The sequence below is a fragment of the Equus asinus genome, chromosome 12 (assembly GCF_041296235.1).
Source record: "Equus asinus isolate D_3611 breed Donkey chromosome 12, EquAss-T2T_v2, whole genome shotgun sequence".
NCBI lineage: Eukaryota > Metazoa > Chordata > Mammalia > Perissodactyla > Equidae > Equus > Equus asinus.
The window spans coordinates 19,109,474-19,137,257 of record NC_091801.1 but is presented as its reverse complement, the minus strand read 5'-3'; the positions used below and the strand labels follow the sequence as shown (position 1 = coordinate 19,137,257).

At 39.9% G+C, this 27,784-nt stretch overlaps 1 protein-coding gene across 1 annotated transcript in view; it reads left to right on the top strand.

The window, feature by feature from the left end:
- Window positions 1–497: 497 nt before the first annotated feature.
- The window catches only part of DNAJC5B (DnaJ heat shock protein family (Hsp40) member C5 beta), a 73,569-nt gene continuing 46,282 nt past the window's right edge, over window positions 498–27,784 (top strand). Inside the window, exons 1-2 of the mRNA XM_070480927.1 lie at window positions 498–737; window positions 17,110–17,237. Of these exons, the coding sequence (XP_070337028.1) occupies window positions 681–737; window positions 17,110–17,237 (185 nt within the window). The 5' untranslated portion in view covers window positions 498–680. The remainder of the gene's footprint in view (window positions 738–17,109; window positions 17,238–27,784) is intronic.

Sequence of the window (27,784 nt, the reverse complement as noted above, 5' to 3'; positions counted from 1 at the left end):
CCTGGTCACAGCAGCGTTAGGAAACTGATACACCTGTCATGCTGTCAGGTGGAAGTTCCCAGTATGAACCTGGAAGGGAAGGTCCCTGTTTCCTGTGCTCTGGCTCCCGGGGGAACCCTTCCTCCTACTTCCTCCAGTGTGAGTTTTCTGCACCATCATCTGTCCCTTCTTGTTAGCTGCCTTGCATTGTGGATTATGCCTCTAAGTGTAGACATGCTGCCTTCTCTTCTAGGAGGTAACCAGAGGTTGTAAACTCAGATGCTTCAGGGGTCAAAGTTGCTGAGTGTGGCTCTGGGGGAACCATTTCAGACCGGAATGTGTGTTCGTCTTTAAATAAAACACCCCTCCCTGCTGGCCATGGAAAACCTGACTAAGACCTGTCACTGTGGGACCTCTGCAACGCGCCCAAGAGGAGGGAACATTTCTTGGCCTTTGCCTCCCCGCCCACAGCAGCCAGCAGGCATTTATTCACTGTTTATGAATTTGCTCCCCGGATCTCTCAGGTCTTCTGTCCTGTACCAGCCAATGGGTGTTGGGTCTGAGACCTCAGAAGTTCAACAATTGCCTCCAAGTTTCTCCCTTCAGACAGAAGCTTCAAAAACAGATTTTTGTGAGGTTACAGTGTAGATCCCCCAACTGACTTGTACTCGACACTATTGCAAAACTTCAGCTTCAGAAGAATGCAAGCAAAGGGCGGCGTCCCTTCCAGACATGGCTTACCCCACCCTAGTGTTTCTGTGAGTGTTTTTCTCGGCAATTCTTCTCAGGTGGCTGGGGGAGAGACGTCAGGGATACTGAAAGCCAGGGGTGATTTGGGGTGAGGAGTATTTTGAAGTGGAAACTACAGTTCACGGTTGATTTCTTTTTGAACACCAGAGGGCGATACAGGCATATTGAATAGCGGGTGTGCTTGTTTTAAGACTGAAATCCTGGCAACCGATAATTTTTTTTTAATGTGAGAACAAATGCTGAATTGAATATTTGTTCATTTGACTATTTTGCTCAAGCCTCTAAGAAAGTTACAGAGACGGCTTTTGAGACCACTTGCTGGATGTCCAAGCCCTGGGATCGGGCGGGGGTCGGGGGTGGGTGGGCAGGGAATTCCACAGAAGGGCGCTGGGCAGAATTGCAGCTTCCTCTGTGGGGAAGCACTTGTCACTCACCCTCCCACTTGTCCTGAGACTGGGTTCTGGTCAGCTCTGTGGGAGGATTTGAACTGTGTCCCAGGTAAGAGCTACCTTGTGTAGGGACCCAGTTTGTTAATTCCAGGACCAGTCCTTGCAAACTGGTTCCATGACATTGTTCCACTTAGTATCTCAGAGGAGGTGAGGCCTGCCTCTGAGAGAGCAGAGAGGACAGAGAGGAGACCCCTGTGAGGAGGGTGGAGGGACTGCAGAGGTCCTAACAGTTATTACCCCAACAGTAGTGAGGCTCTGGTGACAGTGGCCAGCTTACCAGCCTGTGTGTCTATGGTCTTGGATCACCTCCTGCTAATGCCCTCTGGGAGTGAGGACAGTCGGCAGAATGGTCACGGTTTCTGGAGCAATACAGAAAACTCTGTACGGCTCATGGAAGAGTCTGGAAGGAGTAGGGCAGCTGGGGATGCCTATGGGAGGCTAGACAGTGATGGTGAGGGCCTGTCTACCTTGGCAAATTAATAAACAGAAACCTCATTAAATTGTAGTCAAGAGTTCCCATGCCCTATGTCCATAGCAGAGCCCAACAGGAAGAAGAAAGACTTCCTTTTCTTGACTGACAAGAAGCTCAGCCAATGAAAGACTGTCACAACTCAGCCAGTGAAAAGCCACTACACATTGAACTCTCAATTCTTCCAATGGACTCTTTGTTTACAATAGCCCGCCCAACTTTGTCTTGTTCTTTGTAATAGAGTTTCTCCTCCTTTGCTGCTGGGAGACTTGCTTGTGGCTGGCCATGATTGCAGACCCCAAATTACAATTCTTTGCTGATCCTGAATACACTCATTTTTTTAAAGATTTAAAAAATTTTTCCTTTTTCTCCCAAGGCCCCCTGGTACATAGTTGTGTATTTTCAGTTGTGGGTCCTTCTAGTTGGGGCATGTGGGATGCCTCCTCAGCATGGCCTGATGAGCAGTGCCATGTCTGTGGCCAGGATTTGAACCGTCAAAACCCTGGGCCAGCGAAACGGAGCATTGAACTTAACCACTCGGCCTCGGGGGCGGCCCCCAATAAACCCATTTTTACTAAAGAAATAACTGGCTGTCTATTTGTTTAAGGTCAACAGCCTTCACCCCTAGGAGAAGCAGCTCAGCTTTAGCCACATGGTTGTGGGCATCTTCCAGTGACCCTCAGCAGAGACCAAGACTGTTCTCAGCAAAGGCATGTTGTCAATAGCAAAGCATCACTTACTGCACAAGATAGAAGAAGGCCTTGCAGACCAAAGGTTGTGCTAATGGGTTGATTACAAATTAGCTTCAGCTGTTCATCTGAAAGAGAAAACTTTGACAAAATGAAGGGGGAATGTATATCTATAATAGAGAGCACAAGGTCATTACCATTATCCCAACAAGAAAGTTGAAATGTACCCCTGAGAAGATCCACTGTGGGTACTAGAGATTGGTGCAAGGCCGTGATCTGCTTGATGTGGTGGGCCCAGAACGCAGGGGGAGGACTGTCTTGCTTCTCAGGCCTGTGACCATTGTGGGAGGTGTCTGGCCATGTACACTAATAAGAAAGGATTCTCTTTGTTGTTTATAAGTTTATTGCTCAATTCAGCCTTTTTGTTTAACAAGGATATAGAAGAACAAAATTCAGAAGCAGAGTACTTAGATTGGACTCCAGTTCCACCTTTTTGTCGCTCATTATTGGTTTTCATGTTTGGGGGGAGTCATGTGATCACCCTTAGACAGCTCTCTCTCTCTTAAAATGGCCACTGAGTATCAAATAATGTATATGACATGTGAAAATGATACTGAGCCTCTTAATCTCAAGTTTGTGTGCCTGATGTGCAGTAAGCCAATCACTGAGACATCAGTGCTTGGAGATGGAGAAAGGTTTATTTGAATTGGCCAAAATGAGATGGTGGGAGGATAGGTTCTCTCAAATCCACCTTCACAGAAGAAAAAAGCAAGGGATTTTACAGAGCTAAGGGGCTTGGGAGGAGGAGTTTTGGAGAAGCAAAGGGGAAATCTGTGTTTCTTTCACTCCAGCTAAGCCCTTGGGCAACTAGACTTCTGGGCGTCAACAGGCAGCTAGGGGCTCGTTATCTGGCGATTGTAACTTCCTTGAAGATATTCTTTTTTCTGCAAAACAAGCTCATAAGTCCTTGTGACCTTTGAGTCACCCCTCAGGTTAAACAAGAAAACAGCAAGTTAACGACATTAACTCCTTTTCATCTGTGTCTGTGTTGGGAACGAGGTCAAAGGGAAGGGTAATCATGTTCTTATTGAATATTTACAGTAATCCTCAGGTACCCAGCTTTAAAAACACTTAAGAAATTATCAAATGTGATATAAGTGCAGTTATTAATCTCTAGAGGGAATCTTTAGTATTGCCTTCTCTTTCAAATATATGTCTGTTACCTGGGCTAGGTGAGGCTTCATTTGGAAGGAGGCTTAATTAAAGTTAAGATAAAGATATCTCTTTAGGCCACTTAAATGTGAAACAAGTTGGATGAAAACTATTTTGGTTTCTGTGTACTCTGTTGGTTTTGTAGGCTACTTAGCCACATTCAGATGACAATTTTCAGAACAATCACTTTGTATTGGAAACCCTATTGAAAGGACTTTTGCTTTGAGCAAAAGTTTTTATCTTCTATCTTTTTTAGTTAACTAACATAACAGACATCTTGGGATAATGTGAACAGGGAACTACTATTGGCAAAATCAAGAATCAAGGTACTGTTTACAGACATTTTGTCAAATAAACACTTCTATTGGACCTGAAGCCTCCTTGGTTTATTACAGCAATTGCTTACTGTAAGTAAGTGACAAAGTGGTTGAATTTCACACCTGTGAAATACATATTACATTTCCTAGCAGGGGATAAGACTCAGTCAATATTTGTTCAGTAACACAGGTCTCAGATTCAGAGCTTTACTTAACCAAATAGATATTGTCCTTGACACTGAATTAGAAGTTGGATCTCATTAATGAATGTGCTTATTGGTAGTTCTTCGTTTAAAGCTGATAAATAAATGAAAAGCAATAGGATATATTGGAGTATATGAGGAAGCCATTTGGGTTAAAACTAATTTGGCCTGTCCTTGTTTTTCCAAAAGGGCCTGACGTGTCCTGTTGAGCATGTGTTGTATATCTGCTTTAAATATTTACCATGTCCCAAAGACAAGAATGATGCCCTTAAAGATAGGGATGCAACTTCCCCCTATATCAGCATTTCTTTAAGGATAAGCATCTCTTCCTGGGAACTTAGGATTAATTACCACCCTGTTGTACTCACTTTGTGACCACTGACCTGCTGACCACTAATCTGCGGTGCCAGCTAAGCATCTCATGACAAGTGTAAAAGGGACATTCTTATCATAAGTGATGTATGCTCTTTGTTCCAGGATGGTATATAACCACTCTGTACACCCCACTTCTTTGGTACCCTTCCTTCCTTGGAGAAGGAAGGCCCCGGGCTGGTCCTCAGATCTGGCTCATAATAAACTAACCCCAATTTTGATTTATAGATTGGTTATGGATAATTTGCATTGACAAAGCCATTTCTCCAATTTTTTTCTTGAGCTTTAACTCATATATCATTTGACTCAGTCACAGATTGATAAGCAAGGAAATATAAGCCAGTAGTTCCCTGGAATTAGACCGTAAGGTCCTGAAGCAAAGATCTGTAGTGAGTTAGAGCTTGCGCTATGGAATCAGCCAGCTTGGTTTCAAAGCCTGGGTCCACTGCTTACTAGCTGGTGACCGTGGGTAATTCATTTAACCTCTCCAATCTCATATTCCTCTGTAAAATAAGGATATGAAAGTATCCACCATATACTTTTGTAGGATTTCAATGAGACAAGCTAGTTATTGTGTTAGTTACCATCATCATCATCACCATCACCACCACCACTGAGTCCGTCACAGCTCCCAATATAGTGCCTTGAACTATATGACAATAGGGGAGCAATTTCCATTCGTTGTATAACTCATTCTACCCACTGATGAGTTATAGATTTGGGTTGAAATCTACCACATTCAAATTCTTAAAGCACTTCTAGTGTACTCTGTTCTGATTTTGGGAGGCAAGGAGGATAACTTCTTAAAAATTACCCAAACCCCAATTCTAGAAAACAGTCATTAGATCTGTGTTTATAAGAGTTTCTACTCTAATTCTTGCAATACTGTAGTAGACATTTGATAAAAGGTCTGAGAGATAAAAGGATTCATATTTTATTATTGTTTTACAGAGAAGATACTGGCTTAAAATGAGTTGCCTAAAGTCTAAGAAACAGGATTGTTGTTTTGGGATATTCCTTCCTGAGTTGAACTATGCAAAGCCAAATTTTATTTTGTGTTAAGTCACACAAATGCCATTATCTTAAGTAAATGTTTTCTTAGGAAGCCCAGGAATGGAAAATTCCTCCAGAAAGCTGCTTGGTTGGCAGGTGTTTTCCATGTTACTTAACTGAGGAATCTCTGCCCATCAGACCTGGTGGATAAGGGAAGTGGTGAACAGTGTCTCTCAGCCCAGGCAGCTGTTTAGAACCACCCAGAGCCCTCAAAGTGCCTGAGCCTGGCCCCACTCTGAGAGATTTTGCTTTGGGATAATCTGGTAGGGCCTAGGCTTCAGAATTCTTAAAATCTTTCCAAGTGATTCTAGCAAGAGTTCCCATCTAGTTCTTCCCCCTTAGCCTTCTAGGATCCTGTGCTTTCTACATATTTATAGATTTAGACCTATTAAAATTCCATCCCCTTTGTAACTTCTCTTTAAAAGGGACATTTTTTTACTTTAGAAAATTATGCAACATAATACGAATTAACCAATTTGCTCTTCTGAAACATGTGAACATTTGATTTTATAGCAGAAATGCCAGGATGGTTCTGGTAGTTATGTGTGAGATATCACTGGTGTAGTAGCCAACAGCCTCTTCATTTTATGCAATCACACCAATCACCTGTCTTTTTCTTTTCTAAGTTGACTTAACAGAATGAAGCTTGCCCAGATGATTCTTCCCTTTGAAATTTACAAAGTGATGGCCTTAATTCCATATATTGTAATAATAACAACATAATGTAGAGATGTGATAAAAACAGTAACAACGATAGCAACACTAATGCCCTTGTTCATCGTGTTGGACTCTTTAGATTAAGATTTATTTGTTGGGGCTGTGTGCCTTGCATGTCACATGTTCAAAATGAGTGGTGTTTGCACCTGCCAAGTTATGAAATTTGAATAAAAGGCTATGCACTCTAATTTTTATGATTGTTAGATTATTTTGGTTGAATATTCAAATTCATCTGTTGTCTATTGCAGATTCTGTGCTGATGTACTACTCATTTCTCATAATAACCCTAACCCTACGTGGTAATTAGAGAGGGATATAAAAGATCTCTAGGAGCACCTTAAGGGAATGGTGAAGACTCCATAAATAGAATAAACAAGGAAAATTAGCATGTAACCCCCCCTCCACCCCCGCACATACACACACACACAGTTCTATCTCCAATTTTCTACCTCACAGAAAGGCCACTCTGGTTCTACTTCTAAGCACTCCCCTTCAAACTTGAACGATTCCGGTGATGATACTTTTACAATACACTGAGTGAATTTTGCATCAAGGAATTATTGATGTGCTTGCCATGAGTTATTTCCTTTTGCAAACGTCATTTGAAACTCACCACTTCTAGAAAGCCTCACCTGGTTAAGTGGAATATGATCCCATTAATCTCTGGCTATATGTTTAGATGATATATCAGAAGTCATATAAGGATAGGCATGTGCTGACATCCTATGTATGAGAGCACATGTCAGCATGTCTTTTTTATTTCCCCAATTTAAGCACCCAGGGCCATTGAACATGCTCTTCCACCTGTCTAGAATATATTTTGTTTCTACCAGTGACCCCTTCATCTAGTTCTTTTCAGATCTCTCCTTGGTTATTTTTGTTCAGGGAAACTTTCTCTGCTCTCCCTCTGTCCCACAGATTTACGTGGTCTTGTAACATCTCTGCAAAGCCTCGCCTGTACACTTATTTGAGTGATCATTTAGCTACTGTCTCTCATTCTTGGGAGGTTGTAACTCTGTGACCCACAAACCTGGAGTCTGTGTTTGGTTTTGTTTACCAGTATAATTGTACTATTTAGCCCAGTACCTGGATCCAGTAGGAGACTAATTGTTGAACGACTAGATGAATAGGAAACTGTGTTTTCTCTTTGAAACACAGCTACAGTTCTACTTCACCCAAGAATTTTGCAATACCTAAAAAATTTTAAACCTCATGGTTTATTCAGTATTTTAAAAACTAAAAAATGATTTAAGAAGAAAGTGGTTAATTTTGCAATAATAACGGATTTTTTATAAAAATATTAAACTGAATTTGAAACTCTAAACTACAGGTTTTTTTTAAAGTCACTCATAATTTCATGATATTAACATAGCAACTACTTTCATCTCACCAATGGACATTGTCTTTAAGCTGAAGTGATGCTGGAACTTGGGTATTTAGTTCCAAGCAACCTTATTTTCCTCCCCACCCCCTATTTCTCTGCCTGATGATGGGCTTCTTCCTAAACTCTGGCTGGAAGTCAGGATCTAGGAGAAATAGCCTTTTATTCCTTTGTATCAAAAAAAATCAATGCCATTTAGAGGTGAGAGTGCTCTGAAAGAGTCACACAAAATAGCCCTATGTTCTGCTGCCTGTCATGCTAAGCAGCACACTTAAACTCTGCCTTCAGCCTCAGGAGCCACACCCCACTGTGCCTATTTCAGGAGTAACACCTGTCTCATATAAGACCTTTTCTGTCTGTGGGAATCTTACTTGAAATCAAAGGAGCTATTCTCTCATGTGACCTTTTATTTTATATGAGAATTTGGGCATTGTTTTAACAAGAGATCTTTTAATTCTTAAAACTATCTTAGTCACCACTGTGACTCAGTGCCTCTTGACTAAAATTAGGGTAAAATGTTCAGATATGAAAATAGTTGGATTAACGTAGTAAGCAGTTACAGTTTCCCCCTTATTAATGTTACATGGTCTTTTCAGTAATTTTAAAGCAATTGATTAGTACCAGCCTTAGAACAAAAAGAAAATAAAATTTAAAAGAACCTGCTTTGACTCTGCATAGCTAAAACAATCTTAGGAAAGAAGAAAAAAGCTGGAGGCATCACCCTCCCTGATTTTAAACTATATTACAAAGCCATAGTACTCAAAACAGTGTGGTATTGGCATAAAAGCAGACATAAAGATCAATGGAACTGAATTGAGAGTGCAGAAATAAACCCACACATCTATGGTCAATTAATTTATGACAAAGGGGCCAAGAATATGCAATGAAGAAATGACATTCTCTTCAATAAGTAGCATTGGGAAAACTAGACAGCCACACACAAAACAGTGAACCTGGACCTCTATATTACACCATACACAAAAATCAACTCAAAATGGGATTAAAGACTTGAACATAAGACCTGAAACCATAAAACGCCTAGAAGAAAAAATAGGTGGTAAGCTCCTTGACATTGGTCTTGGCGATGATTTTGGGATTTGACACCAAAAGCAAAGGCAACTAAAGCAAAAATAAATAAGCAGGACTACATCAAACTAAAAAGCTTCCACACAGCAAAGAAAACCATTAATAAAATGAGAAGGCAACCTACCAAACAGGAGAAAATATTTGCAAATAATATATCTGATAAAGGATTATTATCCAAAATATATAAAGAACTCATACAACTCAATAGCAAACCCCCCCAACCAATCTGATTAAAAAATGTGCAGAATATCCGAATAGAATTTTTCCAAAGAAGACACATGATGGCCAACAGATACAGGAAAAGGTGTTCAACATCACTAATCATTGGGAAAATACAAATCAAAACCACAATGAGGTATCACCTCACACTTTGTTAGAATGACTATTATCAAAAAGACAAGAAACAAGTGTTGGTGAGGATGTGGAGAAAAGGGAACCCTTTGTGCACTGTTGGTGGGAATGTAAATTGGTGCAGCCACTATGGAAAACCGTGGAAACACTATAGAAAAATTAAAAATAGAACTATCATATGATCCCACAATTCCACTTCTGGGTATTTATTCAAAGAAAATGAAAATATTAACTCGAAAAGATACCTGCACCCTCATGTTCATTGCAGCACTATTTACAATAGTCAAGATATGGAAACAACCTAATTGCCCATTGGTGGATGAATGGATAAAGAAAATGTGGTACATATATATACAAAAGAACATCATTTGGCCATGAAAGGAAATCTTGCCATTTATGAATGGACCTTGAAGGCATTATGTTAAGTGAAATAAGTCAGACAAAGACAAATACCGTATAATCTCACTTACATGTGAAATTTTTAAAAACCCCGAGCCAGCCCTGATGGCGAAGTTGTTCAGTTCCACGCTATCACTGCTTTGGCGGCCCGGGTGTTTTCTCCCAGTCACAGAACCACACCTGTCTGTCAGTTGCCATGCTGTGGCAGCAGCTCACATAGAAGAACTAGAAGGACTTACAACTAGGATATACAACCATGCACTGGGGCTTTGGGGAGGAAAAAGAAAGAAAAACGAGGAAGACTGGTGACAGATGTTAGCTCAGGGCGAATCTTTCCCTGCAAAAAAACCCAAAACAAGCAAACAAAAAAACCCCCAAGCGCATATATACAGAGAGAACAGATTGAGGGTTGCCAGAGCAGGGAGTGGGGGCTGGGTGAAGATGGTCAAATGGTATAAACTTCCAGTTATAAATTAGTCCTGGAGATATAACATACAGCATGGTGACTATAGTTAATAATACTGTATTGCATATTTGAAAGTGGCTAAGAAAGTAGATCTTAAAAGTTCTCATCACAAGAAAAAATTTTGTAACTATACATGGTGATGCATGTTAACTAGACTTACTGTGGTGATCACTTAGCAGTATATACAAATATCAAATCATTATGGTTGTACACCTGAAACTAATATAATGTTATATGTCAATTACATCTCAATAAAAAAATAAAAGGACCCACTTGGCATGTCAAATTAGCGTATTTTCTTAAAGTTGTGGTGGAAACCTGGAGGCAACTCCATAGTAGCGCTTCATTGAGCCAAGCACTAGTTGACTAACGATCAAAATAAATGTAGCATGTATTTTGGTATCACTGGATGCCTTGTAACGGCAACCTTTATGGTCATGCATGTTTTATTCTTTCTTTGTTATGTTTTCCAGAGGGATAACCAATTGGCTGATAGAATAACAAATGAAAAGTAACTTGAATCCATTGACCCGCTTAACCCTGCATGTGAACAATGGAAAGGAGTAGCCGTTTGCTTTGAAACAGTGGAGGAGGCATGAAACAGCTCATTTTCTTGTTGCCTTCTTTTATTGCTTTGCACATCTATTTCCAGACCAGTTGAAAACAGCAAGTTGTTCCTGTTTGAGAACACAGAGTCAGAGTTATAGGAACAGGTACTGTGGGTTCTTTGTAACATTTCTGAGTTGCCCTCGTCTTCAGGTTGCTGTTTATATATGCACCAGTGCAATGGAGAGAGAATTGTTTTTCAATAGCAAATAAGTAATCAAGTTAGGGAGAATTATTACTTTAAAACATAGGATTAGCATTTTGGATAGATATTTAGTTTTCAGATACAACACTATTTGAATAAAGAGATTTTGCTCTAATAAATAGATTTCTATGAGGAATTACAGAAGTAATAACAAAATAGTGAAGTGTGTTATCAGTTTCCCCAATCACAGCCATTGGAAGTGTTTTTGCTGTGTTTAATGCTAGTCTCTCCTGCCCACATTCTCTTTCTCAGCTGTGAAGAGACCCTGCCAAGAAAGGCATAGTTTGATTTTTTCCATTTCTCAGAATTCAAATAAATACATAGAGGTGAAGCTTCTTTTGCTTTGAAAGGAACATTTCACGTCAACATGAAAAATTTGTAGGACTCTTGGTATTAGAACCTTTAAAATATGTGTTTATTTTGAATCGGATGCCCATCGTTGGAGTGCTGAACCTTCTTCCAGTTACATCTGTTTTCAAGGACAGGTGAGCCATATGTGGTTTGGTGGTGACTGTATGGCAGTCAATGCTTTAAGAAATTATGATATAAATGGGTTGTAATACAGCTAGAAAGTAATTTAAGTTCAGAAGATTAAGTATGTACTGGATGATCAAAATTAAATGACTTAGCTTTGCACGACAACATTTTTTTCCTCCATTTAACGGCTTATAAATGAGAGACTATGAATAAATAATAAAGACGAATTTTGCACAGGAATATTAGAATTCAAAAGGCTAGAGAAAAAGAATTCATAAAAATTATATTTTATGAAAGGAATTAAATAAGGGTATAACTCCATTATTTAAGGTTATTTCAGTTTTTAGGGGATGTTTTGACCATTACTTTGTAGTTAGTATGTTCTCAGGGCATAATATTTTTATTTTCACCCATTTAAAACAACTAAGGATTTCAATGTGTTACTCTATTGAATTTGAAACTAAATGTCACCTACATCAATAATATATGAAGAGTTTGGTTTCTAGCTTAGCAAGGAGACAGAAAAAGTAGCAGGCTGTTGCTGCTTCATGCACAGAGAGCAACCTTGCTGTCTTTTGCTCCTTTTACGTTTCAGTTTGTGGAGTCAGCCAGCTACTAACCACAGTGACCAACCATTGATCAACTATCTTTTTCTTGTATTCCAATACTGATGTAAATGGGATTTTTCAAAAATTTAATTTAATTAAGAGATGTTATCTGTCTAAAAGAAAATCTTTTGGAATAGGGCAAAGAAGGTGAAACAGACAATAAACAATTTCCAAACTCTCTATAACAACCCATTCTGAATATTGTTCAATCCATACCATAAAGCAAGTTAGCTACCAGCTTTCACTTAGTAGGAATAGATTACAGTGTGATTAGATTTCTAAATGAAGAGATGATTTGGAAAAATACATAAACCAAAGGAATAGTCAGTTACCACATCTACTTGGGTGTGAGTTTCTATGCATGAAACTATTTAAGAGATGGAACCTGCCTTCCTTTTTTCATGGGGAAGAGGAGGGTATAGAGGGATGGTCATGGGAGAGGGAAGGATGAATCCTAAGCTATTTTTAGGGGTATTTTCTGGAAGGGGTTGGAGGTAGCCCCCAACTGACCCCATCTCTCTTATTCCACGCCTGGGATAACTTTGAAGACGGCAACCTTGGGAAAAAAATGTCCCAGTTAAAACATCAAAACGTCCTCCCTCCTCTTTCAGCCCCCAAACCCAGAAGTCCTCTTTCATGTTGATATATGCAAATTGATGATCAAGAGAGTCACTGGCCACCAAGTCCAACCAGAGCTAAGGTTAGGCTTAGCTACAAGGACTGTAATAGAAATATGTACCAAGTTCTACAGAAACAAGTGGTAGTATTGTTATTTGCTCAGATTTCATCTTCTCTGAAATTCTCCCTAACCTTCCCATCCAAATTAACCACTTGTTTTTTTTATTAGGTACCCATCAAACATTTATCACATACCTAATATGTGCCAGGTACGATGCTAGGCCTCTGGTGGCACAAAGTGGAGTCCTTGGCCTCCAGAAGATTCCTTCTTGTTCATTTCGATCTCTGTACTCAGTACCTGTTTAACCTCTGAACACTAGTTTCATTTTTGGCTTGCAGTTTTGTATCCCATATTAGTCTCCAATTTCCCTAAAGACCTGGTCTTCATTGCAGGCTTTGAATAAATAACTCAATTGTCTGCTGTGGGTGTTATCATCATCTGTTTAGCAGATTATCTTCAGTAACTTGTAAATCTTTTTCCCAGGTTAGTGACAGCAGGACCAAGTAGGAAGGAATCAAAGCTGGTCATAGAGCATGATGCTCACAACTGTGGAAACTGTGCATGTCTGTGCCTTGTTAAAATTGATTTTAGGACTATCTGTTGATTTATGGGAGCCATGACATCTCTCTTGTTTCATGAGATAGATAATGAAGAATGAATACATTTTTTCCCCTCAAATTGAAACCGTTGTTTTGAATGCTGAATGTAGAGAAAAATAGATAAAGCAAAGATAATGATTTGCCATATTTTTATTTCTTCTTGGTTCTTTTGAACAGCTCTCCACAAACTTTCTTTGTGAAAGTGTCTTGACCCAGATTTATCACTGCTCCTTTTATCCGTACTAATGATGTCTACACAATACATCTGAATCTCTTTGGTTTGAATATCTTAGAATATCATTGTTATTTCCCTGAAATATTAATTCCCAAGTACTTGGAAGCCACATTCAATTTAAAGGAAGAGTGGGTACACTGATTTAAGAGAAATCCACAATGGATTAGCTTGGCTTGGAGGTGTTCAGGGAACCACTACTGGTGTTTACTTGAGAGAGTATATGACACTAAGGAGTCTTGGTTGACTGTGATCAAAATCTAGTTAAAACTTGCTCAAGAGAAAAACAATGTGTGTAAATTTGTGTATAGGGAGGAATTTTATTGGTAATCCAAGAACGAGTTGATTGACAAACTATGAGAGGGGAAGAGTTCCAAGTACATCCAGAAACAACTGGAACCAGGGAGCTGAACTCCACTGGGGCTCTCTCTTCATCTCCCGCTGCTGCTCCTCTTCTGCAAGTCAGTTTCAATCTCTCTCATTTCAGACCAGCCAACAATACCCAAATTTTAGATTTTACAGGTTTTACCATCTGAGAGATTGTCCTATATATATATAAATCCTAGGGAAGGACTCTGATTGGCCTGGCTTGGGCCAAGTACCTATGCCTGGTCTACTCTACTGAGATCAAGTAAGACTGAAGCAGTTCTCAGGAAAAGCGTATGTTGCTATGGGGACCTAAGAACTCCCCAGAAAAACAACAGCTAATAGGCTAAAAGTAAAGTTGTTTACTGCAATGGTCTCTGACCTGAATGCCTCAAAAGGCATTTGATAACTTGGTTTAGATGACCTCTAATTCCATATTTTACAGTCCTAGGATATGAACCATTATACTGATACATTCTTAGTTAGTTACTCTCAGGATCTCACTACTCAGCAAGGTCTTAAAATCTCAGAGAGACAAGCATGATGACTGTGGCCCTACTCCTTGTCCACTAAGCCAAACAGAAATCTCTACTTTCTAAATCCCATTCATATGTGTGGCATTTAATGTGACTTGTGAGAAGCCTGCCAGTTGCCTGTATTATTTGGAACCACTAGGTGAATGTGTGGGGCAGAGCATCAGTATCCTGAGCAGGAGTGTGTGGTGGCAGCAAGGGAGAGGGGACAGGAAACAAAGTAGGGAGGGTGTCAGTTACTCAGGCAATTTTTCCTTCAATTGTGAATACAGTCATGTATCACTTAATGATGGGGATATGTTCCAAGAAATGCATTTTTAGGTGATTTTGTTGTTGTGCAGACATCTTACAGTGTACTTAACAAACCTAAATGGTATAGCGTACTATACACCTAGTACTAATCTTATGGAACCACCGTTGTATATGCAGTCCACAGTTGACTGAATCATCATTATGCGGCACATGACTGTAATCAGCTAGGCTGTGGTTCCAAGATAGGGCTGAGCTGCAGGACTGGAACGTAGGGATGAATGACACAGCCCCAAGCCTTGAAATTGCTTACTCCCTAGGGAAATTGTGATGAGTAAGTGAGGAAGGTAAAGTAGAGCAGTAATGAAAATAAGTGCTGCAATTTACTGAGTGGCTGCCAGTCAGTATGGACTTCTGTTAGATTTTGTTTTGTGGCAGGCAAAATCAGGATTCCTTCTCCTCTTATCCTTGTGTGAACCAGCAATTTGGGACTGGGGCCCCTCTGGCCTCCACAGACTCCACTTTCCTGGGAGGCTAATTGAGGAAGGGACAATGCAGCCATGCCACAATAGGAGCTTTTGTCCTCACAGGATGGCACACTCAGGCAGGCCAGTTTTGTCCTTGGTGTCTTCAGGGCTCCATGATTTTTGCCTGGGGTCTGACTTTCTTCAGTACTGGCTTCCCTGCTCCCCTCAAGAAGCTAAAGGCTCACAAAAACATTTTGAAGTTCTTTACATCGTTCTTCATAATTGAACTCCTTCGGACCACAAGCACTTGCTGTTGGGGTCTCAGGGGTCTCTAAGACTGCCCTGACCCACCAGGCAACATCTAGTGGGCTCTGCTCTTGCCCGTGTTGGTTAGGTCATGAGCCTAGTGGGAGCAGAGTTTGGCTCTAACCAAGCCCACCCACCATCTGGACATGCCCATCTGGCTCTGCTGCTGCCACTGTTGTCACCAGGGATTCCTTGTGTTGAACATGAGTGTCTCCACAGCCCTGACACCATCTCCTGAGCCCTGTATATTCATTCATTCACATTCATTCACTCTTATAGCACTTGCTACACAAGGCCCAAAGCCAAGAGATGGACAATGATTTTCAAGGAACTTCTGATTAGAGGAATTTGCAATCTAAGTTTTTATTTATTTACGTCTCTTGTTTTGTTTTTGTGGTAAAATATAACATAAAATTTACTATTTTAACTATTTTTAAGTTTAAAATTCAGTGGCATTAAGTACAATCTCAGTAGTATTTAGCCATCACCACTATCTATTTCTAGAAATTTTTTATCATCCCAAACAGAAACTCTGTGCCTAGTAAGCAATAACTCCTCATTCCCACTCCTTCCTGGCCCTGGTAACCTCTATTCTACTTTCTGTCTCTCTGAATTTGCCTATTCAGGGTACCTCATACAAGAGGAATCGTAAAATTTTTGTCCTTTTGTGACTTGCTTATTTCACTTAAATAATATTTTCAAGGTTCCATCCATATTGTAGCATGTGTCAGAATTCCATTTATTTTTATAGCTGAATAATATTGCGTTGTATGTACATACCACAGTTTGATTCATCTGTTGATGGACATTTGGGTTGCTTCCACCCTTTTGGTTTTTATGAATTATGCTGCTATGAACATTGGTGCCCATTTTTATTTTTTAATATATTAACATTTAATCCTCACAACAGCTCCATGATTTTAGGCACATTTTTGTCTCCCATTTACAGATAGGGAAGGTCACGCAGCTGGTCATGGCAAGGCCAATATTCCAACCCAAAGGGTCTGACTACAGTGCAATCTCTGAATTACACACTGTGCTGCATTTAATAAAAATAGTTACTTTTTTCTTTGAATGTACTGTGTCCTGTGTATATTGTATGCATTATTTCTAAATCCTTAAGATATCCTTATGATATGTGCTTAATTATGCTTATATTACAAGTGAAGACATAAGTCTTGGAAAGGTTAAGTGGTGGATGCAGGAATACACCCAGGTGTCCTTGCTTCTCTACGTGTCCCCCTTAGAGCCAGAACGCAGGAGGCATTGGGATAACTCAACCCTTTTTGGACAGGCCACAGGGAAAGGAGCTAGCTCAGGTGCAGAACTCATGAGCACTGTGGGGACTGTGGTATCCCACAGCTGCAGACAACTTCTACCCTGGCTCCCAGATGAGACCAGGATTTTTTTCTTTGATACTTACAGAAAGTCCTTTTTTGTTTTTTTTTTCAAAATTCTTGTTCTAACAATGACTAGGCCAATAGTCAAAGTAAAAAGGATAATTACTTCCATTGCTGGCTAAATTTGGAAAACATACAAAAAAGGAGCTATGAAAATTTTGGCAAAAAAAACTACATATGCCTGACCTATAAGGATTGATTCTCAACAATTCTGAATTAGTTGAATATTTAGACAACATTTTGCTTCTATTTAACTATGTGGACAAAGTCATATTCCATTTGCATGGCTGCCTGTGGCCTTTAACATCCTGACTTGAAGCTCTACTTTTGGCTCTGCGAACCCTTTTCTCCCCTCCTTTTGCAGCTGGCACATAACTATATTTCAGATTGTCATTTTACAAAAAGTCAGAAATGAGCTCTCTTCCTCTTTAGCAAGTGGGATCCAGGATGCATAACCTTCATGGCTATTTCCTCCCCTTGGTTTTGCAGCCTGAGAAAATGGCATGTAACATACCTAACCAAAGACAGCGGACTATGTCAACATGTGGAGAAGCTCTATATGAAATTCTTGGTCTGCAGAAGGGAGCATCAAATGAAGAAATTAAGAAAACCTACAGGTACAGAGGGAGCTCAGTGATGACGTTTTCCATACTACCAGTGATAGTTACTTTGTGATTGGCAAGTGCCTCCAATTAAAGGCATAAGCTTTCTGCTAAGATCAGGGAATCAGAGTTTTGGAACTCGTGTTCCCTGTTCTACAACATTGGCAAAATAGACAAGATGATACTGATTTATGAAAGAACTCTCTCGTGATGCTGGGCCTTAGGAGAAGGGCGGCCTGTGTTCTAAGCCTGCAGAGTCAGAGAGCGAGAGATCATTGTGAATAACCAGCAGTTGTGATTTAACCCATATGATAGAGCATCACTGAATCTGGTAGAGGGATTTTTTAAAAAAATAAAAGGGGGCTTATCACAATTGCTGTATTGTACACTAAACTTTTGAAGTCTTTAGTTTTGAGCTTTTGTATCTGATCTAGTTCCAAGTTAGCTATTTTCAGGGAAAATTTAAATACCTTTTTCTTTAAGGCTCCAAGGAATTTTTTTAAAAAGGATCAAGTACAAAAATAATTTCTTTATTGTAGAAAATTTAGAAATTACTAAAAATGAGGTCAAGAACATTTATCCATAATTCTACCTGTAGTGATAGTTATCATTGATATTTTTTCCTTTCTTTTTCTGTCTAGATAAAACATTTTAAAATAAAATTAGGTGTCTATATTCTCTAACTGTCTTTCTTTTTAACAAGGTCCTATCACGAAAATATCTCGGTGTTGTTAAATATTCTGATTTTTAATGCCTGCAGCATATGGCTATTCTGTAATTTAATTACTTTATGAGCTATTTTTTAATATGTAAGTTCTTTTAATTTTTCCCTTTACTTACTATCCTTGTGCATAAATGATGATGCATATTTATAATTATTTAATTATTTATTGAGGAGGAAATCTGTGCCTTTAGAGGAAAAATGAATCAAAATATAGATGAAAGTTTCAGATTTTAATCAGTCACTTCTTGATTTGGCCTTGAATTCGACTTTTAAAACTTACAGTTTTTTGTGGATTCTTTTGATGTAAGTTTGGAATTTTTAAGTAGGCAAATTTGATAGTCATTTCCTTTATGGCTTTTCTTTTATCTGTCATAGTTAAAAAGCCTCTCCTGATAATATTATAAAAATAGTAATCCATGTCGCCTTCTAGTACATTTATGATTTTGCTTTTATAGCAAATCTTTGATCTATTTGGAGTTATTTTGACATGAGGAATGAAGGTAGGATTCCAGGTTCATTTTTTTCTCAAATCACTAGCCCATCAAAATTTACTGAATTCTCCATTTTTATCTACTGATGGAAAATTCTTTGGCTTCGGACTGGAACCTTCATCATGTAATAAGCTGTGGGACCTAAAATGCCTTCAAGAAGCACGCGTTGAAGAATAAATGACGGTGGTAAAATTGCCATTTGGATCCAAATAGTTCTGGGAAAATGGTAGAGTTTGATCAAAGTCTAGTTTGATCTTCTAGATTATATTTCACTTAAGGTGCTGGTGACAGAACAAGTCATGGCTCTTTCATTCGCCCTAGAGCTATCCAGGAGTGTGCCTGGGAGCTGCCCAGCCCCCCGTGGGTGGATGTCCTTGGCTGAGGGTCACTAAACTCTACTTAAGGCTTCAGGCTAAGACATTGTGCTGGGGGCAGAGGGTGGGAATCAAAGTAATTGCATTCTAAGCTTAATACCCACAAAGATGCTCCCCAAAATGAGGAGGAAAAAGGTGATATCTAAATACCTTGTAAGTTTTAAAACCCACTTTACTTCACAAATGTGACTTTTAATTGCCTTTATTAATTTTGTAAGCTAAAATTTCAGGTCATATCCTAATTAAGGCACTAATTATGCTGAGTTGTTTGCAAGTTTAATAATTACAACATAAAGTCTTTTCATGTAATCAGTGTCTGGCTATTAATTTTGTTTTAATATCATACAAATATTATTTTTTCAGCTGATTAGGGTACTAGTATGCTGCCAAAAGCATCTACTTCTATCTAAATTACACATTTGTATTCTGCAAGTTATTCAAAATGTATGAGCAGGCTTAAAATCCACTGAGAATATAATTCTTATATTCAGGGATCTGGATCAAAGCAGTCACAATATAGTGAAATTAAAAGTCAGTGAAATTTAATAAAATTACCAACTGTTGAATCCATACGCTCCTTGACCTATGTTGTAATCCTTGGTTGTGCTCTTTGAAAACAAGGCTGAATTAGAAGCATCTTTCTTCTTTTGTATTTTATTTTTATTTTTGAATAGGTAATATATTCACCTCATTAAAATGAGAACACACAAACAGGTATACAAAAAAGTCTCCCTCCTACCTCATATCCCCCAGATTCCTTCCCCAGGGAAAGCAATTTCTTGCGTATCCTTCTAGAGAGATCTTATGCCTATATAAATGTATATAGAGACCTTCTGGTCTGGGCAAGATGGTGTAGGCTTGTCCTTCCCTTCTCCTCCCTGCTAAGCATGACTAAAAGCCTTGGAAATAACACAAGAGACAACTAAAAGAGAACCCTGAAAGGTCAAAAGATGAGATGAATTGGTTAGTGACCACAGGACCAAAGAACAACACAGTAGCAGGGCATCTTATGACTCCCCACCCAAAAGAAGGTAATCCAGGCCTGGCCTTTCCCAACACCCTCTCCAGCGATGGAAGGCAGCCAGGTAGCCTATTCTTCCTCCAAATTAAATAAGAGTTCTGCCAACAACTCTAGGCACGCCCAGCAGAAACAGCAAGGGGGCCCAACTGAACATTCCCCTAGCAATAACCGGCCAGAGACTTTCCCACCAGCCTGAGACCCCTCTTCTACCCAGAAACCTCACTTGACAGTGGACGTCAACAAGGGGGATTCTGCCACAACAAAAACTCAGCCCAGGAGGTGCTTTTGTCCCTGCAGCCTGGAGATTCCCTTTGCCCACCTAAAGGCACGAGGCAACCTAGCCTGGGACAGCTCCTTTTACTTTCTCAACTGGTACCAACAAAGCCCAGTGGGGGCCCCAGAGGCAGGAGACAAACAAAGCAGACCAAAATAGCACCATAGAGGACCTGAATATTAGATTGTCATTGGAACCACAGCTCACAAAAGTAGGCTAGGACCTGTATGCTAAATCCACACAGAGTGACTGTTTGTTAAAATAGAAAATGTAAATAGGACTCAGAATCTCCTAACATAATAGTCAAAATGTCCAGATTAAAATCACTCATTGTACAAAGAACCAAAAAAAATCACAACTTGTATGAGATAGTCATCTGACTCCCACACTGAGATGAACCAGATATTGGATTATCTGATAAAGTAGCCATCATAAAAAAGTTTCAACATGCAATTACAATTTCCCTTGAAACAAGTGAAAAGAATAGAAACTTCAGCAAAGAAATAGAATTTATAAAATAGAACCAAATGAAAATTATATAACTAAAAAATAACAGAAATAATAGAACTAACTGGATGAGCTCAGTAGTAGAGTAGAGATGACAGAGGATAGAATCAGTGAAGTTGAAGAGAGATCAATAGAATTTACCAATTCTGAACGACAGAGAGAAAATAAACAGAGCTTCAGGAACCTGTGAGACCATAACAGAAGATCCAACATTTATAGCATTGGAGTCCTAGAGGGGGAGGAGGGAGAGAGTAAGACTGAAAGAGTATTCAAAGAAATAATGACCGAAAATTCCCCAAATTTGGCAAAACATATAAACTTACAGATCAAGAAGCTGAGTGAATCTCAAAAGGATAAATCTAAAGAAATCAATGCCAAGACATATCATAATTAAACTTCTGAAAACTAAAAACAAAGAAAATGTCCTGAAAGCAGACCAAGAAACAATACATACCTACATGGGAACACCAATTCAAATGACAGCAGATTTCTCATCTGAAACAATAGAGGCCAGAAGAAGTGACACAACGGTTTTCAAGTGCTAAAAGAAAAGAACTGTCAACTGTGAATTCTATATCTGATGAAACTGTACTTCAGGAATTAAGGGGAAATAAAGACATTCTCAGGTGAAAGAAAAATAAAAGAATTCATCACTAGCAGATCTGCTTTTAAAGAATGGCTAAAGGACATTCTTCAAAAAAGGGGAAATGATAGAGAAAGGAATCTTGGGTCATCAGGAAAGAAGAGAGAACAATGAAAAACGCCTAAATTGGGATAAATACAATAGACTATCCTTCTTCTCATGAGTTTTCTAAATTATATATGATGATTGGTATAAAAATTATAACATCATCTAATACTCAAGACAATGATATTTAAAAGTGGCGAAAATAATGGGACCTAAATGAGAGTAAGGTTTCTGCACTTCACTCAAGTGGTAAAACATTGATATCAGTAGATTGTGATGTCATATATATAAACATATATATACCCAACCCTCAAGAAGACTATACAAAGCAATATACTCCAAAAAACTACAAGTAAATCAAGATGGGAATTTTTTAGGATGTTCAAATAACCCCACGAAAAAGACAAGAAAAGAGAAATGGAGGAATGAGAAACAGAAGAAACAAACAGAAAACAAATAATAAATGATAGACTCAAGCCCTTACATAGTAATAATTATATTAAATGTAAGTGGTCTAAGAATATGTGATATTTTTCCTTTCTTGTTATGCAAATGGTAGTGCACTATCACTTCTATCCTGTACTTTTCCTTCTTCTCTTAGCAACATATCTTGGAGATCATTCTAAAGAATGATCAGTTCATAAAGTTTCATTCTTTTCACACTGCTGTGCTGGGTGACATTCCATGACACAGATGTCCCAGGATTTAATCAGTTCCCTGTTGATAGATACTTAGGTTGTTTTCCATCAAGGCTGCCTTTCAAAACCAACTTACAGCTCAGAGAGGGAAACCCCATGGTCCCAGAAAGGTAGAAGAGATGGGAAAAGGGAAACTATCTTTGTTCCTATCCACTTTCCAACTTTTGCTATGTCCCAATTCCAAATTCCTGGAGAAGGATCTAATGGATCCAGACGGATTAGATGCTCACCCAAGTCTAGCTGGCTCTGATTAGAGATCTGGAATCACAAACCTCCACTACCATTTAGCGAGGACTGTAGGATCCAACTCTACAGGAAGGAAAAGGGACGACGTTCTCTAAGAGGGGATATAAAGTTGGGAAGGAAGTTATTAGCATCTCTACTTCTTTATTCCTTTAGAGAATTATCATAAATAGTAGTCTCACAGACCTATCCCAGTCTCTTCCTATGTCTATTTATAAATCTTTTTCATAGAATCTTTCTGTGAATAAAGCCTCTTTTTCCCTACATCATTCTTTTTCCTACATTAGTACAGCCATACTTCATTAGTTAGCTGATAAAGTGGAGTCCCCAGCTACCTCAAAGGACAGCTGGGTGGAATGACAAGGGGAAGGCTTCTACTGTGTCAATCTGTCATGTACTGAAGCTCTTGCCTCATTGAGATTTTGTAAAGAGAAATGAGATCATTTTTTCAAAGTACGTGGAGCCCCTTATGGAAAAGCACAATGAAAATACCAGGTACTATTGTGAATAGACAGATATCCTCACCATCCTTAGAAGTCTAAAATTATCCTGCCATTTGGTGGTACTATTTAAAAACCATTTATCTAGCATAAGGTGAGCTTTTGCTCCATGTCAACAGTGCCATATCATAGAGTGAGACTCGTGGTATGAATCTCATCCAGGGCCTTCATGATCGAATAAATCTGCCTCTGGCATTACAGAGCATGATCATCCCAAGGAGCTTAAGTCTAAGCCTCATTTAATCTAATTTTCTCATTGTTGGGTCATGTCACTTAATCCTCCCAGTGTTTGCATAAGATAAGCAAATATTTTTCCCTATTCTCCCAATGCCTAAAAGTCTTTACTCCTCCTGTTCATGCTGTCTGAAGGAGACTCATCTGAGTCAATCTTTTAAAGTTCAGATACATTTGGAATGGCTAAAAGGTTACCTATATTTCACATATTTGTGTAACTTTAAACTGGCATACTTTCCCCTTACCTAACTTAAGTAGACTCTTTGAGCCAACAGGAATTTTGAGTTAGGAAGCTGGTGAAGGAGGACAGGAGAGAGACACCAGTGAATGGTGGGACAATTGGGAGATGATAGGCTGTTGAAATGAGAGGTTCGGAGATTCTTCTCTATATAACCCCCAACATCAGGCTTTGGCCCCTTTTAAATGACTCAAGAACTTAGGTTCCCTGCAAAGTCTCTACCACTCATGTCCTTCTAAGGGTCTCCCCTGGGAAAGTCTCCCAGGACCCAGGAGCCAGTTCACTCCCATGTGGCAGCGTTGCTCCACCAAACCAAGTTTCCACCGTGCTGTTGTTATCTGCTTGTCCCTCGACTCAGTGGGCATGTCCACAGTCACTGCTAGGCACAACTCAGCGTGTTAGGCTCTGCTCCGGCAGCTCCACTGGTTCTCAGCTGGGTACAGCTGCTCTGCTGCTCTCTGTGCCATCCTGTCAGGCCTGGGCAGGCATAGCAGGTGCTCCTTGCTAACTACTTGATGCCCAAGTCTTCTGATTACTCCTCCAGGCCAAGAAGTCGCCTTTGCAATTTATCTTGAGACTTGAGGGAGTCACCAATGCCTGCTGGGCTGTGCCACTGTGAGGCTGGATGTAGGGAATGGCTCCCTCCTTTTTGTGAAACCCTCTGTTAGAGCCCCCAGCGAGTGTCAAGGCTTGGTAGAAAAGCTTCTTCCATCATTTCTTGCAGATCTCTTTTTCTTTTAGACCCAGCCACACGCTCAGAGGTGAACCAGAGACTAGCAGTAATGATGCTACATTTAGAATCTCCATCCTCTCTAGCAGATAAGCTTTGCTCCCAGATCAAGCTCATCATGCCTGGCTCTTTCTTCCCTAAGAAGCATTCTTTTCCAGAAGACTCTGCTGTTCCCATCCCACCCCCAGGTAGGCTTCTGTCAGGCTGCCCCACCAGTTTGTCATGTTTACCCAGCTGCGGCTATGTCAGCAGGGTATACTGCTTCAATTCCTTTCTGGAGGGCTCTTCAGCCCTCTGGGGGACTTCTGAGAGGCTGCAGCCACCAGGCTTTCAAGCATGCCCGAATATGCTCAAACTCCCAGCCCTGAATGGTAGGCTGAGATGGCTCAGAGATGCATCTTATCATAGCCCTACAACAAGGCTACCTGTTCTCCTCGTAACTTGACTGAGGTAAACATAGTTTGCCATTTTACTGGTGCTCAGCACGCACTTGGGTGTATGATTAGATTCTTCTCTTCTTGATATTGGCTGGGACATAAAAACCCTTCACTCCAAAATCAGATTGTTGATCTATACCTCATACCGCTACCTAATTATGGCAGAAGCCAGGAAGGCTGCTCAGAGCACTAGGCAACCACTAGTATGAGTAGAGTCTTTCACAGTCTTACCGGCTTTATGGCAGCAAGTCTTGTTAATTATTCAACGAGTATTTACTAAGCACCTACTATGTGTTGGGCACTGTTTTAGGCAGTGAGAAAATAGCTGTGAAGAAAAGACAGAAAATCCCTGCACTTCTGAAGGCTATATCCTGGGTTGGGGGAGGGGGAAGCTTAACGATAAATAAATGAGTAAAACAGACAGTCCATCAGATATTAAGTGCTGTGGAGAAAAGCAACGGAGGTAGGAGGATAGGGAGTGCAAGGAGTGGTGCTGGAAGTTGTTCTCTTTGAGGGTTCCACACAGATTTTAACACTAAAATCCCTTGGTTGCAGTAAATTCTAAGTATAAAGTGGCAGTTAAGAGTGTAGGGTCCAGCCCAGTGGTGTAGTGGTTAAGTTCACATGCTTCGCTTGGGCAGCCTGGGGTTCACCGGTTTGGATCCAGGGCGCAGACCAACACATCACTCATCAGGCTATGCTGTGGCAGGTGTCCCACATACAAAATAGAAGAAGATTGGTACAGATGTTAGCTCAGGGCCAGTCTTCCTCACCAAAAAAAAAAAAAAAAAAAAAAACGCATTCAGGGTATAGAGTCAGAAAGACCTGTATTCAAACCCCTTCTCTTAGCCTCATTTTCTTCATAAGTAAAATGCAGATGATGATACTGACCTCAGAGGGTTGCTGAGGATTAAATGAGATGATACATGTGAAGTGTTCAGCCAAGGTCTGGCACATGGGTACTGGGTGCCACAAAGGATACAACAGGAGTCAGAGAAATAGCCCTATAGGGCAGAATTCTTCAAATTTTGCTGGGGCATGGGCACGAGGAGACTCTCCAAGAAATGTGTACGTGTATATGTGCATGTTTGTGTGAGAGTGACTGTGTATGCTTGTGTATATGTGTATGTGTGAGAGTGAGTGTGTATGGGAGTATTTAGATTCTGTGACATTTAAATTCTTCTGAATGCATTTAAAATACAGTTATGACTGTTTTAACATACCAATGTTTGTAATATGCTGAAAATTACACCTTTGCATCTGTTTACTCTTAACATAAAAAAATTTTAGATACCAAGTTAAGAATGTGGAGCGGACAACTTCTTAAAATTACTTTAAGTGATATATAAGCCAAAAATTAGGATCTAATTGAGAGAGAGAGAAGAAACTCAAACATCATACCCAAAATGATTACAAGGTGCCATTTAGGTGAGCTGGGGAGAGAGGGCTGTGGGGGGCCTTCTTTGAGGGCCTCTATATGCTCCATGGCCACCTTGTGCTGTCCCATGAGAGCACAAAGTCCTCATAGGTTGTAATCCCTCTTTCCTTTTCTGCCCCTCCCACTGCATCAATTCCCTGAGGGCAGGCACTGCACTTCCAGCCCTAGCACCATGCTAATATTTACCAGACGCAAGAATGAATTGGTCAGCAAATACATTTTGGCCGTGGGTTTTCTCTTTGATTACCTTCTCACCATTTCTCAAATGTTTGGTCACTTAGCTGAAGGTGGAATCATTTACTAACCAGTGGATAGAGAGGGGTCCATGAGCAAGGAAAGACCATAGTTTCAGTTTGGGACACAGTGTATTTTGTATGGTTGTGGGACCTTCAAGTGAGAAGTAGTTAGGGGATAAGAAAGGGAAAACTCTGTAGAAAATAGAGCCAATTATGCAATTTGGAGAATGTGAGTCTTGAGTATTCAAAATCTCATATGTAACTTAAATGTTAGCATTTATTTACACTGATGTGTACATTTTTGAAATTAGATAGAAACAAGATTTAGATGCCTGAAAGGAGGCTAACTGGTTTCCCTGGTGTTATTGGTGCAGGAGCCTAACAAAATGCCGGCCTACTGGATGAGAAATCAGATAAAGATCTAGCTCTTTCTTAGCTCTTCAGAGAACCACAAAATCAGAGTGAACTAGTTTTGTACATCAGCACCTGGGTCTTTGTGCCTCATTTGTTGTTAGTGCCATCAAGTCCATTCCAACTCCTAGCGACCCTGTGTACAACAGAGCCGAACCCTGCCCGATCCTCTTGCACCATCCTCTCACCTTACACCTCTCACCTACACTTTACAGTGCTCTGCTGCTATTCATATGGTTTTCGTGGCCAGTTGTTGAGGAAGTAGGTGGCCATGTCCTTCTTCCTAGCCTGTTTTAGTCTGGAAGCTCCACTGAAATCTGTCTCCCATGGGTGACCCTGCTGGTGGCACAGCAGCATCACAGCAACACACAGCCACCACAGTATGAAAAACAACAGACAAGTGATGTGGTTCCTTGACTGGGAAATGAACCCGGGCTGCAGTGGTGAGAGTGCTGAATCTTAACCACTAGACCACCAGGGCTGGCTCTATGCCTCACGGATGAGCTTAATTTCTCCTTGTTGAGAAGAGACTGAATATCCTGGTTCACGAGGCAGAGGGACTCAATTGATTTTTCTATTTCATTCAAGTTTGCATGGAACTTTCTGGAAATCATCTTCCATCTGAAGAGGTGAGTTGCCTCAGTGTAGACCAAAGTGAGGCAAATGCTGTTTTCACAAGGAGCAGGAAAGAGTGTCATTTCCATAGTGATCTGTGGCAACCCCAATCTGTGGTGCTTTTACCCATCTTTATTAGCAATTACAGGTCATAACAGAAGCTGCTTATGAATAAAGTGTAAATGTCAGGGGAATGCATAGCTAATAGAAGAATTGTAAATATTTACAAGGCAAAGTGATGATTCAAGCTCACAAGATAAATTGAAATTAATCTCTATCAAGCACTAATTTGCTTCCTGAATTCTAAAACCTTCCACTAAAAAGAAGAGTATATGAGGCTATGTCATGGTTATCTACCAGGTTAGAGACATAACTTCCCTTCTCCCATGCAAATCTGCCACTTGATCCTCTTAGTTTTTCATGCAGATTCAACTTCATTCTTCCCTGGACACTAGAATCATTACGATCAATGATTTTTTTTCACTCACTCATTCACTCAATACCTATTTAGTATTGGATACTTATTTATATTATACTGTGAGAGGTGAATATATATTTTTTTCTATATATGTGTAACTACATCTATATCTAAACACACAGTTTGTACCATTTAAAGAGCTTACCTTATAAAGAGATTTACTAAGGTTTAAAAGATACATACTGGAAGGCAAGCAAAATGTGGGAGACTGTGGTGGGAGTGGAA